At 37.3% G+C, this 12,323-nt stretch overlaps 1 protein-coding gene across 1 annotated transcript in view; it reads right to left on the reverse strand.

The window, feature by feature from the left end:
- The window catches only part of LOC115218596, a 140,367-nt gene that overhangs the window by 107,930 nt on the left and 20,114 nt on the right, over window positions 1-12,323 (reverse strand). Inside the window, exons 7-10 of the mRNA XM_036508549.1 lie at window positions 9,374-9,468; window positions 7,705-7,745; window positions 5,696-6,025; window positions 3,862-3,984 (exon numbers count right to left, since the gene is read on the reverse strand). Coding sequence (XP_036364442.1) covers window positions 3,862-3,984; window positions 5,696-6,025; window positions 7,705-7,745; window positions 9,374-9,468 — 589 coding nt within the window. The remainder of the gene's footprint in view (window positions 1-3,861; window positions 3,985-5,695; window positions 6,026-7,704; window positions 7,746-9,373; window positions 9,469-12,323) is intronic.

A 12,323-nucleotide genomic window follows, 5' to 3' on the forward strand; every position in this document is an offset into this window, starting at 1 on the left:
GAGTGATGGGCCAAAAGTTATCTATACTATCCTCCTCGTCCGGGTCCTTCCTGACCAGTGTCACCACTCCCCAGCGCACAGATCTGGGGATCAACCCATTCTGCTGCCAGTTCACGTAAACACTAGCCAGTATGTACCTGAACAAGTCTGGCATACTCTTATATAGTTCATATGATAGATCATCAAGGCCCAGTGCCTTAACACCATCGCAGTTCGCTATGGCCGCTATCACATCCTGAGGTGTGACTGACCCTTCACAGCATTCTTCATCCCACTCCAAGAGATGCGGCAGCCCGGCAAGGAAGTCAATAAGGCCTCTCCTACCATTCGGTCCATTACTCCCACCAAAAAGCTGGGCAAAGTGCTCCTGAAAAGTCTTAGACATCTCCTCAGGTTCATTTATCAACTCATCTTGTCGGTTCACCACAGATCAAATTATGGAATTATTTGCACATTGCAAAACCATTGGTCACTCTATGACCGAACATAGAGTTAATGATGTTAATCAATATATATCATCATCATCATCGTCGTCGTCGTTTAACGTCCGCTTTCCATGCTGGCATGGGTTGAATGGTTTGAGGACTGGCAAGCCAGAAGGCTGTACTAGGCTCCAATCTGATCTGGCAAGATTTCCACAGCTGGATGCCCTTCCTAATGCCAACCACTTAGAGAGTGTAGTGGGTACTTTTTACGTGCCAACAGCATGAGGGCCAGTCAGGCGGTACTGGCATCAACCACGCTTGAATGGTGCTTTTTATGTGTCATCAGCATGGGAGCCAGTCAGATGGCACTATTTATATATATATATATATATATATATAATCCTTCAGGCAGCACACATGTCTGGCCAAGGACATGGCATATTGTCTGTCCAGGATCCTGAATGAGGACCTGTGGTTGGAGACATGCTGCTTGAAGGTGTTTCCGGAACATCTCGTATCTTCGTATGCTACTGCTGCCAATGCTGTTGCTACTTCTGCTCCTGCTAGTGCTGGTGTCATTAATGCTGGCATTGGTGGCGGTGCTGGTACTGCTATAGTCATCATCGTTACTGTTGGAGCTGTTATCAGTGTTTGTTGTTGTCCCTGTTATTATTGTTATCCTCATTAGCATTATAATTAATGAGGCTGCTGCTGTTGCTGTTTCTGTCAATGAGCCCCTTGGTTTTGTATTGGCCACTTACTAGGCATCTGCTGTAGTCCCCGCATGAACATCTGGCCTCCATCCGTGGTCTAGGGGTGTTAACTGAAATACTCTTAATATTGGGGGAACAGCTAGAAGAGACTCTTTGGTTGTGTCTGTTAAATATGTGATTGTGTAAAGTGCTTGTCTATTAACCTCAGGAATATCACACCCACACACACTTTTACATTGAGGCAGAACATGTGTAGGTAGGGAGAAGGGGAGAACCAAATGACATTTCAGCAGCACTTCCTTCTGTGGGTGTTAGGGTCCAGCATGTAAATGTGGTTCATGAACCTGCTAGCAGCTAGGGCTGAGGTGCTCTTGCTGACACTCTTCACCAGGTTTTCGAACACAGTGGATGGTTGGCAGGAGGCTGTGTTGATAGATGCCAGCCTCTTGTTTAGCTTAATAAGAATAAGAATAATAAGAATAAGTGTAATAATTCTTTATCTGAAGACTTTCTAATAGGCCTGTAAGATCAAGAGCTCAAGTTGAGTGTGATGTCTAAAAAGTCCCCAGTGGTAAGGTTGGTCTTGATTGTAATTTTCACTGCCATGGAGCTAAGGGTGCAAATCAGATCTTTCCTAAGCCTGTCTAGGGTGTGCCCATTAGCTCCTCTAGAGATAGCCAGGGAGTCACCTCTGTAGAGACCAAAGAGGACAGAAGGGAATTTCTTCTTTAGGGTATCCAGGAGGTCACATACATTAGTGCTGTCATAGGCCTCCATCATCACAGGATTGGTTTGCTTAACCCAAGTTGAGCCTTTGTTGAACAGCACCGATTCCCTGGCATGCATTGCGACATCTATGTCCTAATCACTAATGTCAGCAAAGCCCCCAGTGAAGGAAAGTGCCTTGACTAGTAACCTTTTTGATATAGAGAGGTAAAAGTTGGGTGGACCTTGTTCTGCCCCTCCCCTTGTTGGTATTAAACCCTGTAATCACTTAGGGAGAGGTTGGTGGTTCTCCTTATGTTGTTGTTGATGTTCCTCACTATGTGCTTGTTTGCCAGACCAATCTCAGATTTAGCTGGGTTGATCAGGTGGGATTTGGGGTTCAAGGCAAAGTTTGGTTTATGGTCTTTGATAAGAATAAAGGCATTCCTTTTAACTAAAATTTCTAGCCAATCTGCTATATCTAAGTATGCATTGGCTAACTGTTTGGCTTCATTGTTGATGTTGTATGTATGAGGGGGATGCGCACCTATAGTTTGGTGTAATGTTGTTTTCTGCTATAAACATAGTTGTCTCTCCTATATAGGATTTTTGTCTTGTCTGAGATGAGGGACTTGTCAGAATTTTTTAGTAGTCTACGTCGATTAGGGATAGCAGTCTAAGGGAGACAACCTCCTTGCGCATAACTGCTTTTGTCCGTGCGTTTGACAACTAGTTATGAGGTCTTTTCTTCCGCCACTTTGATGAGTTTATTGGCCACTGGCCATTAGGGTCTGAAGAGATGCTATAAAGCTAAGTGCTTTATGGATGTGAGACATAGGGTAACTCCACAGACTGGCCATATTTATCTTTATCTAATTACTCTACTGCACTATAACTTACAGTGTGGTTTGCTTTCACATTTGATTTATTGATGATATATATGTATAATATATATCAGAGAGAGAGAAAGTTATAGTGGAATATTGATGAAGAAGCCAAAGGTGTGCTGAAGTTAAAATCAATTAAGGTTAATTACAGTTAAGGTGTGGAAGTGTGTGTGTGTGTGGGGGGGGGTAAGTGGTGTTATTGTACATTCTCAGAGCAAAATTATTAGAACCATGGCCATCCCATCAGTTTATTCAGTATTTCTAGGGTTTTCTTATCTACTGCTGTTTCTTGCAAGTCGAACAATCAGACACAAGATCGTTTGATGGGTAGTGGTATTTATCAGAAGCATAGGGTGATATGATGTGGTGGTGGTGGTGGTGGTAGTGGTGGCTGTTTTGGATGAATATCTGATATAGAGGAGACATGTGATGAGGGGGGACTATTTGGGGTGGCTATGAAACCCATACTGTGAAATGTGCTGTGTGTGGGTGGATGTGAGTGTACATGTGTGTGTGTGATTGTTTTGAAATACTGACAGTTAAACTGAATGTTTGATGATGCCTGGCTGGGTGAAGATAATTTGCCAGATGAGGATGGTGGTGGCAGAGTGTAAAGAATAGATGAGATGGAAAAGATGAGAAGTTCTTCAGGTAAAGAATAAGTGTAATAATTCTTTATCTGAAGACTTTCTAATAGGAAATTCTTTACATGTCTATCTAATATGTAAATCTTTGTGATTCCTATTAGCAAACAAAACACGTGCAATGGAGAATAAATAATACCAAAAGATCTCCATTTTCCTGTTTTGTTATAAATTAACTCTGCAAATAGTTTTTCCATTATTCTCAATTTTAATATGTATTTTGACTCACATACAGCAACAACTATAAATACATATGAATTGGAATATTGGAATATGCAGATGCACTTCAAGTGGAAACAGCTCTCTCTCTCTCTCTCTCTCTCTCTCTCTCTATATATATATATATATATATATATACACACACACACACACACACAAAATTATCTTAGTTTATAAATCAGTTTCAAGCAGGGAGTTTCACAAAAAAAGTGAGCTTCAAACATGTGTACAATGTCTGGCTTTACATAAAGGATTTCAGTTTACTCACCAGCTTTTCAGCATTAGAGTCCAGTTCATTTAAATCATTCTTGAAATCACAATCCATCATTATGTTGGCAGTTAATGTAGTTTGGTCATCATCGTCTGGCAAGCGGTTTTTTGTTATGCTTTCCTGGTAAGTTATAAAGAATTTTCTTATTGAAAAATAGAATATTCTTTTAATGAATGTACAAAGATAAGAACTCGAGAATTCATGGAATTTAACAATTTCTTAATTTATATGTTTATTAATTATTTGAAAGCATTTTTAGACAGCAAATGGTATTTCTGTGAAAATACACTATTTTAGAATTACTATTTGGTAAGAAATTCATTTTAAAGACTTTTTATAGGTATCCTCAACTTTTTCTCCAAGTAGGACCTAACTAATTCAAATATTGTCAATGAAGGAAGGTTTTTAATCTAAATAGAGAAATGGAATCTATTTTCTGTAAAAAGACAAGGCAAATATAATGGAGTTTCTGTAGGAAAAGTTGAACACGATCACCTGACAGTGTCAATATTGAGAATTTTGTCAAATATCTGTGTCAATAATTTGATGTCATAAGAATTTAGACACTTCAAGACAATATGAATTCTTTTTTTGGAACGATGAAACTCAAAGCAAATAAAGCAATAAATAATAGTGTGCAAATATTGGGTTAAGGAAACCATTTGGATAGAAATCTTTATCTGCTTTGAGCTTCCCCATTTCAAAATAGAATTATTTCATGTTCTCTTGAAGTTCTAAAATGAATAAAGAAATTCAAAGGAGTGATTTGTTCCGATGGTAGAACATCTGTCATGTCTACAGAAAATTTGGATTTGAGTCCCACAGGTAGCTTCAGACTTCTATACAAACACACTATTATTAATGTTATCTGCTTTGAGTTTCACTGTTCCAAAGATATATATTATATTATGTATTTATTTAGTGTGATTTAGATAAAAATTGCACAACAAAATTACCAGGATTTAGAACTATGTCTCTATTGCTGTATATTCTGAAGGAACACTGTGAGAAGGACTTGGACAAAAATGTCCAAAGTTTGTTTATAAAATATTTAGTTACTTCACCATATATGCATTTCATTAACAATGAAATAAATAGCCACTTAACGTATGAAAAATTTTATAAGCAGATTGTTTTGTCAAATTTTCAGAGATTGTGTAATTCTTCTTAATAACCTTTAGTACTGAAACTGGAATGCTGAGTTGATGCTGTAATAGTGTTGGCAGTCTAATATGAATACTAAAGGTTATTAATGAGAGTTATATAATCTTTGAAGATTTGACAAAGCAATCTACTTAGGTTTTCCTGATATAATTGATTTTCTTCTCAATATTAAGGAAACATGCTTAAGATGCAGAACTAAATATGTTATAAACTAGTTTTGTTTTGCTTTGCTTTATATATGATAAGAAGTTTTTTGAAAGTAAATAAAAAATATTGTATTAGCTAATCATGATTACAAGGAAATTTTCAACAAGTCTTTGTTAAAGCTTCAAGCAATTAAATGGGTCTTTAAATGAACAGCAAAAAGCTAGATAAAGAGAGACTGATTAAAGAGAAGCAATAATTAATGTGCTCTCATCAACACTTATCAACAATGCATGTAAATGGTGCTTCAACAGTGTATGTACAGAGTGAATTGACAAGGCATGTATATGGTGCCTCAACAATACAATTTTTCTTGTGAGCGATTAATTTCATAGAGAAATATTAGTCAACTAAAAAAAAAACATTTATATATATTGGTCTAGTTTAAATAAACCCTAATATAACAGTAATTTATGAATTATTTACTTAGTAAATTTAGTGAGTATGAAAACAAATACTTTACTCTGCATGACTTGATAGGAAAATGTGTTTGGTATTTGCTTGGTGTATGATATTTCCAGGTGGCTTTTGTAAAAGGAGATGGAATTTGAAATTCATTGGTTGCCCCACAAAAATTATGGTGGGTAATCTTACAGAATTGCTTTATTTTTGTTGACTTTAAAGCTATTTCTTCTTTTATTTTGTTCAATGGCTGTGGTTCACTTTTTTCCATTGATGTAGAAACTTTCTCCTCCTTCTCAGATACTTTTGGCTTTACTTTCACAAATGCATCTTTCAAATTGAGAATGTCTTCCTTGGTCACAGAGATAGGAGTTGATATTGTCTTTAATATCTGTTTATAGAATTTCATAACAGTTAATATCAATTATTTCATTAAAATTCAACTGATGGGTAATGTCGGTGTGCTTATACGACAGAGTATAAATGATTTAAGAGAAAAACTGGGCATAAGAAGCATCAAATGTTGAGTACAAGAAAAAGCAATGTGCTAGCATGGTCGTGTGATGTGTATGGATAAAGACAGCTGCTTCAAGAAGTGCTGATGTCTAGTTGTGGAGGGAACCTGTAAAAGGGGTAAACCCAGGAAGATGTGGGACAAAGTGGTGAGAAACAATCTTTGAATGCTGGGCCTCACTGAGGAAATGATGACCAGGGACTGGGAGTTGAAGACACCAAAACAGAAATGGCTAAGAAAGCCCGAATTGGCATCTATAAGGGAAGTAACTCTCTAAAAATGCTTATATAGTTATTTCCCTTACAAACCCGAGCAACGCCGGGCGATACTGCTAGTATATATATATATGGATTTTTTCCCTTTGAACGGCAGATTGAGAAATTAATTTTTTGTAACTAAACATTTTCAAACTTCAGACACTGGTAGAATGTGTCATATAAAACATCTTTTACTCTTAGTGTTGTTGAGAAAAGTTTCTAATTTCAAAGTCATTTCGTGTTAGAGTTGTCGTATTTTGGTAATTTCAACCAATCAATGACGTGTATTCAGCTGAATAAAATTACTACTGTTGTTTGTCAACAACAGCTATTGGTGGTGTATATTTCGTTTGTCACTGTTATTTATGATATCGTTCATGCGTTTGTACAGGTTTTAGCTTCAGGGGTGAGGGAATTAGGGTTATGGAAAAAAATGAAAAAATGAAGAAATTGGAGGGGGGCAAAAAAGACTTACCGAAAATAGTAGCTGAAAAACAAATAAAAAAAAAAACTTAAAGTGGTAGAAATACACAAAGGATTATGGTGGTGCCATGAAGTAAACATGTTTCAGATACACTCGATTATTTACACAAACATAACTGAGATGAAATAAGTCATAAATAACAGTAACAAACTAAATATACACAGCCGGAAGTAGTTGTTGACAAACAACAGCAGTAATTTTATTCAGCTGAATACACGCCATTCATTGGTTGAAATTACTGCAATATGACAACTTTAACACGAAATGACTTTGTATGACACATTCTACCAGTGTCCGAAGTTTGAAAGCGTTTAGTTACAAAAAATTAATTTCTGCCGTTCAAAGGCAAAAGATCCATATATATATATATATATATATATATATATGCCTAATACATATATATCATTCGTCATCATATATATATATATATATATCACCGTGACCGACCAGGCTATCAGATATTGCTACACATCGCTGGTCACAATGCGCTTCGCATTGTTCTAACCTTCAAATGACGCCACCCCGCTGGCTAAGCGAGCAGGCCAACAGAAGAAAGAGTGAGAGAAAGTTGTGGCGAAAGAGTACAGCAGGGATCGCCACCACCCCCCTGCCGGAGCCTCGTGGAGCTTTAGGTGTTTTTGCTCAATAAACACTCACAACGCCCGGTCTGAGAATTGAAACCGCAATCCTATGACCGCGAGTCTGCTGCCCTAACCACTGGGCCATTGCGCTTCCATATATATATATATGCTCTAATACTAGGTTACTCTCTGTTGTCAATATACTGTGAAAGCTTTATATACACACACACTTACTTGTTGGTGAATAGTCATATTTTCTTCTTGATCATTAGTCTCTGAAGAAGAAAAAAAAAAGGATCAATGGTACAAAAATATCCAAAGTCTACTACTACTACTACTACTGCCAATGCTGCTGCTAACAATACAGGCACTACTGAATGCATGTGGTGGAAAAAATGTAAACTACCTGATTGTATTTTACCTCTAGGGAATTATAGGTAACAGTGGACATACATAAGCAAGAAAATAGTCACCAACCAACCCTACACCTATTTGACCGAGCAGCATGATTATAATTCCTTATACTTGTCTTTACACCAACTTTTGTAGCATTTATTCTAACATTTACTTTATTTTATCCTGTTATGTTTACTATTCTTTTTCTTTTTATTTCTATTATAAAAATCTCAATGGTGCTATGATTTTACAAACTGAACTAAACTAATGTTGGTATGGCAAAAACCATTTATTTCAAATGGTTATTTCCTGTTATACATGCATTCGAAAAACTACACTGACATGTTTCATTTCAGCCTGATCTTTCTTACTTTCATCACTTAATAATGAAAGGTGTCTTTTATGATTTGAATTCCGGTTGAAAAATTGCTGATTTTTCTCACACATTTTCTCACACATGCAAATCCCCCAGTTTTTCATACACACCTTCCACCTCAGAGGCAGAACCACTATTTACCCTTTATTACTAATAAAATTATTCTTCATTGCCAATAACAACAATTTTGGTTATTATTATTACCATCAATTTTACCATCCAGGAGTTTCAATACATCTTTCAAACCTTACAATTTTCATTTACCCATTTTTATAGTTTGACCTTTAAACATCGGAGTTGTACTTGCATAGCAAGTGACCTGATCTGAAATCGTGTGCTGGAACGAAAACAATTGCAGTGTGGAAGGTGTTTATAAGCCATTTAAGAAACACATAAAAACCGTTAGATTCACTTCAACATTTAAATTTAATTTGCCAGAATATTTTCTAACAGTTTTTGTGTGTTTCTTAACTGATTTATAAACGCCTTCCACGCTGCCTTTTAACATCAATCCATGGGAAATAACTCTTTTTTTTCTTCTGTCTTTACATCTTCACCTATGTTCCTCTAGCTATGTACTTCCAGCTTGTATTACTGGCAGAGACGTCGATATTGTTTAGTGGCAATAATCAACACAAGACCAACTTTCTGACTAGTTATACACCACAAACTTGTAACATTGTTTGACTGTGAAAATATAACTCTGCTCTCTGACTTATACTGACTGTGCTTTCGATCCTAATTTATGAATAACTGACAGCACACACACACACACACACACGTGAAGTGTGCATGCGAGTGTGAGTCCTTGTCTTGGCCTCATGTGGTAAACAATTATCACCATTGTGCAAGTGGAGTCATTCACTTTCAGTCTTCCATAGAAATATGTCCAGCTAAGAGGAAATACTAATTTCATTAGAAACACATGGAGGTTGGCAACAGGAAAGGCATCAGTCTATAGAAAATCTGCCGCAACAAATTCTGTCAGACTCATGCAAGCATGGGAAAGTGGCTCTTTTGAAACAAGGATAATGATGGTAATGTATGCTAGGCTTCCATAGTTTCCATCAACTAAATTTAAATTTAACTAATAAAGTTTTAACAAATTAAATAAAATAGGTTGAAACAAACTTAACAAATCCAACTTAGGGAATAGGTCAGATGATTTGTCTTTCTGATTGAAAGCATCTTGGTTATCTGCATTTTGGATATCAGGATCTGAAACTCTAACAGAAAAATTTAGTCATAGAAAATTTTATAAATATTTCCATCAAACAACATACAGAAGTTAATCAAAAGTGAATAATTAGTGTGAAATAAATCGTCACATATTCGAAAGCCATATTCTGTTTACTCAATGAAATGCAAAAAAATAAAACACTTTATCCTAATTTTGTGAAATAACCTTTTATTTATTCTGCAACATTTATTGTTAATAATAATTCTTGTTTCAAATGCTCTACACCCTTTTGGGAAGAAAATAACAACATCAAAAACTTAGACGAACTTCTAAGATTGCATTTGAATAAAATTAGTGTATACATTCATATTGTAATTAATATTGTGGATTGCTAGATATTTAGTACACACACTCACACCCATAAATATAGATAGGTAAGAAAATAAATATTTTACATCAAACCCTTAATTTTAAATAATTCAAGAAGATGTCCCCTTGTATATTGATAATTTAGATGCTGTAATGTTAATAATAATTTAGCAATGGATACATGTTGTTTAATACAAGCAGTGATTGAGTGGGAGAAGACAAGATTTATGAATTCACATAAAATGTTTTTTTTAGATTTGTGTTAATGGAGTCAGTGCAGGTTTGAAGTGTCAAGGTTAAATATGGGCTGACACTTGATTATGGAAGAATAAAGGGTGGTATGCTTACATAGGGGTAGATATTGTGGGAGGCAATGGCAAGTAGGTTATTGATGTGTAGCAAGAAGAATGTGAAGAACAAAACTAAACCTTGGGACACAGTAGCATTATCAAAGAGTTGAGTGAAGGAGTTCCATTAAGACATATGCCATGGCAGGAAGCTTTTAAAAGAGATGGATGAAACCTGAATATAGGAATTTTAATCAACAGGTTCATGTGTGAAACATAGCTGAAGCACATGTGAAGCTTCTATGAAATTTTTTGATGGCAACAGCTCACTAAGAGACTAACATAATGCTTCATATTTCTAAGTGGAGAAATACAATTCAACAAGAAGCTACCAGGTTGAGGAATAATTCAGGAGCGTTTTTATCAAATTTTAAAATGCATGCAGAAATAAAACAAACTGGTAACATGTTTTATGTTATTTAAAAGAGAATTTTTTGCTCTACAAGACAGTGTGTTTTGATTTTTTAATTTTATTGATTTTTGTGTATTTTCTGATCATTAAAATGGAATGTCAAGTGGACAAAACTGAGCATTTTTGACACCATTTGCTTTTCGCATTTATTCAAGGTGTTAAGGCTGCCAAAGCTGCTCATGAGATTTGTGCTGTGTATGAAGAAGGAGCAATGTTTCAAAGTACCACTTGCTGTTGGCTTTTGTGCTTCAAAAATGGGAATTTTGATCTCAAGGATGGACCACACACCAGTCGACCAAGTGAGTTTGATGAAGAGCGACTGAATCAACTTCTTCCTGAAAATCCACATCAAACAACTAGAGAATTGGAGGAGCAGATGGATTGTGATCAAAAAACTGTGGTGAATCCTCTTCACTCAATGGACAAGGTTCAGAAACTTGGTGCTTGGATGCCACACACTTTGAGTGAAAACAACAAAAAAATCAGTGCTCCACAATCACCATCAGTTTGCTTGTTCAACATTGCTCAACACATGGTCACAAACAGCATTTCCTTTACAGCATTGTCATTGGCAATGAAAACTGATGCCTTTACGTCAATGTGAAGGAGCAAAAAGAATGGCTCAGTCCCAACAAACAAGTGACTCCGCGAGCAAAACAAAACATTAATCCTTGAAAGACCGTGTTGTATGTATGGTGGGACTGGGAAGGCATAATTCCTTAAGAAGTGGAACTGCTTGAGTGTAACCAAACACTCAATGTAGAGCTCTATGTTCAGCAACTGCACTGACTCAATGAAGCAATTCAGCAAAAAGACTGAATAGGTGAAATGGTATTCTTCTGCAACATGACAATGCCCATCCTCACATTGTCAATATGACCAAAGCCATGATTCAAGAACTTGAATGTGAAGTGCTGCCTTATCCTCCATACCCTTCAGACTTGGCACAATCAGACTTATTTCTCTTTTGACTGTTTTCAAATGCTTTGTTCAATAATGACATAGAATTGAGGGCCTGGCTGGACGAATTCTTTGTGTCAAGACCAGGACATTTCTATTGCTGAGGCATCAAAAAACTTAATGAATCATCATCATCATCGTTTAACGTCCGTTCTCCATGCTAGCATGGGTTGGACGGTTCGACCGGGGATCTGGGAAACCAGAAGGCTGCACCAGGCTCCAGTCTTATCTGGCAACGTTTCTACAGCTGGATGTCCTTCCTAACGCCAACCACTCCGTGAGTGTAGTGGGTGCTTTTTATGTGCCACCTGCACTGGTGCCAGGCGAGGCTGGCATCGGCCACGGTCGGATTGGTGCATTTTATGGAAGCCAGTCGAGGTGGCGCTGGCATCGGCCACAATTCAGATGGTGCATTTTATGGAAGCCAGTCGAGGCGGCACTGGCTTCGGCTACGATTCGGATGGTGCTTTTTATGTGTCACCGACACGGAAGCCAGTCGAGGCGGCGCTGGCATCGGCCACAATTTGGATAGTGCTTTTTACGTACCTCCAGTCCCAGGGCCCTGGCATCTGCCGGGTGCTAGTCATAGGATTGGCTCAATTTCGATTTCACTTGCCCCAACAGGTCTTCGCAAGCAAGGGGGGTTGCCATAGGTGCCTGTCATCGGATGAGGTTCGATATCGACTTCGCTTGCCTCAACAGGTCTTTGTGTGTCCAAGGGAGGAAAGGCATGCATAAGTGGGCTGGGCTCCCTTGTCCTGCCTGGTCTTCTCATGTACAGCATATTTCCAAAGGTCTCGGTCACCGGTCATT

The sequence above is a fragment of the Octopus sinensis genome, linkage group LG13 (genome assembly GCF_006345805.1).
Source record: "Octopus sinensis linkage group LG13, ASM634580v1, whole genome shotgun sequence".
Lineage (NCBI taxonomy): Eukaryota > Metazoa > Mollusca > Cephalopoda > Octopoda > Octopodidae > Octopus > Octopus sinensis.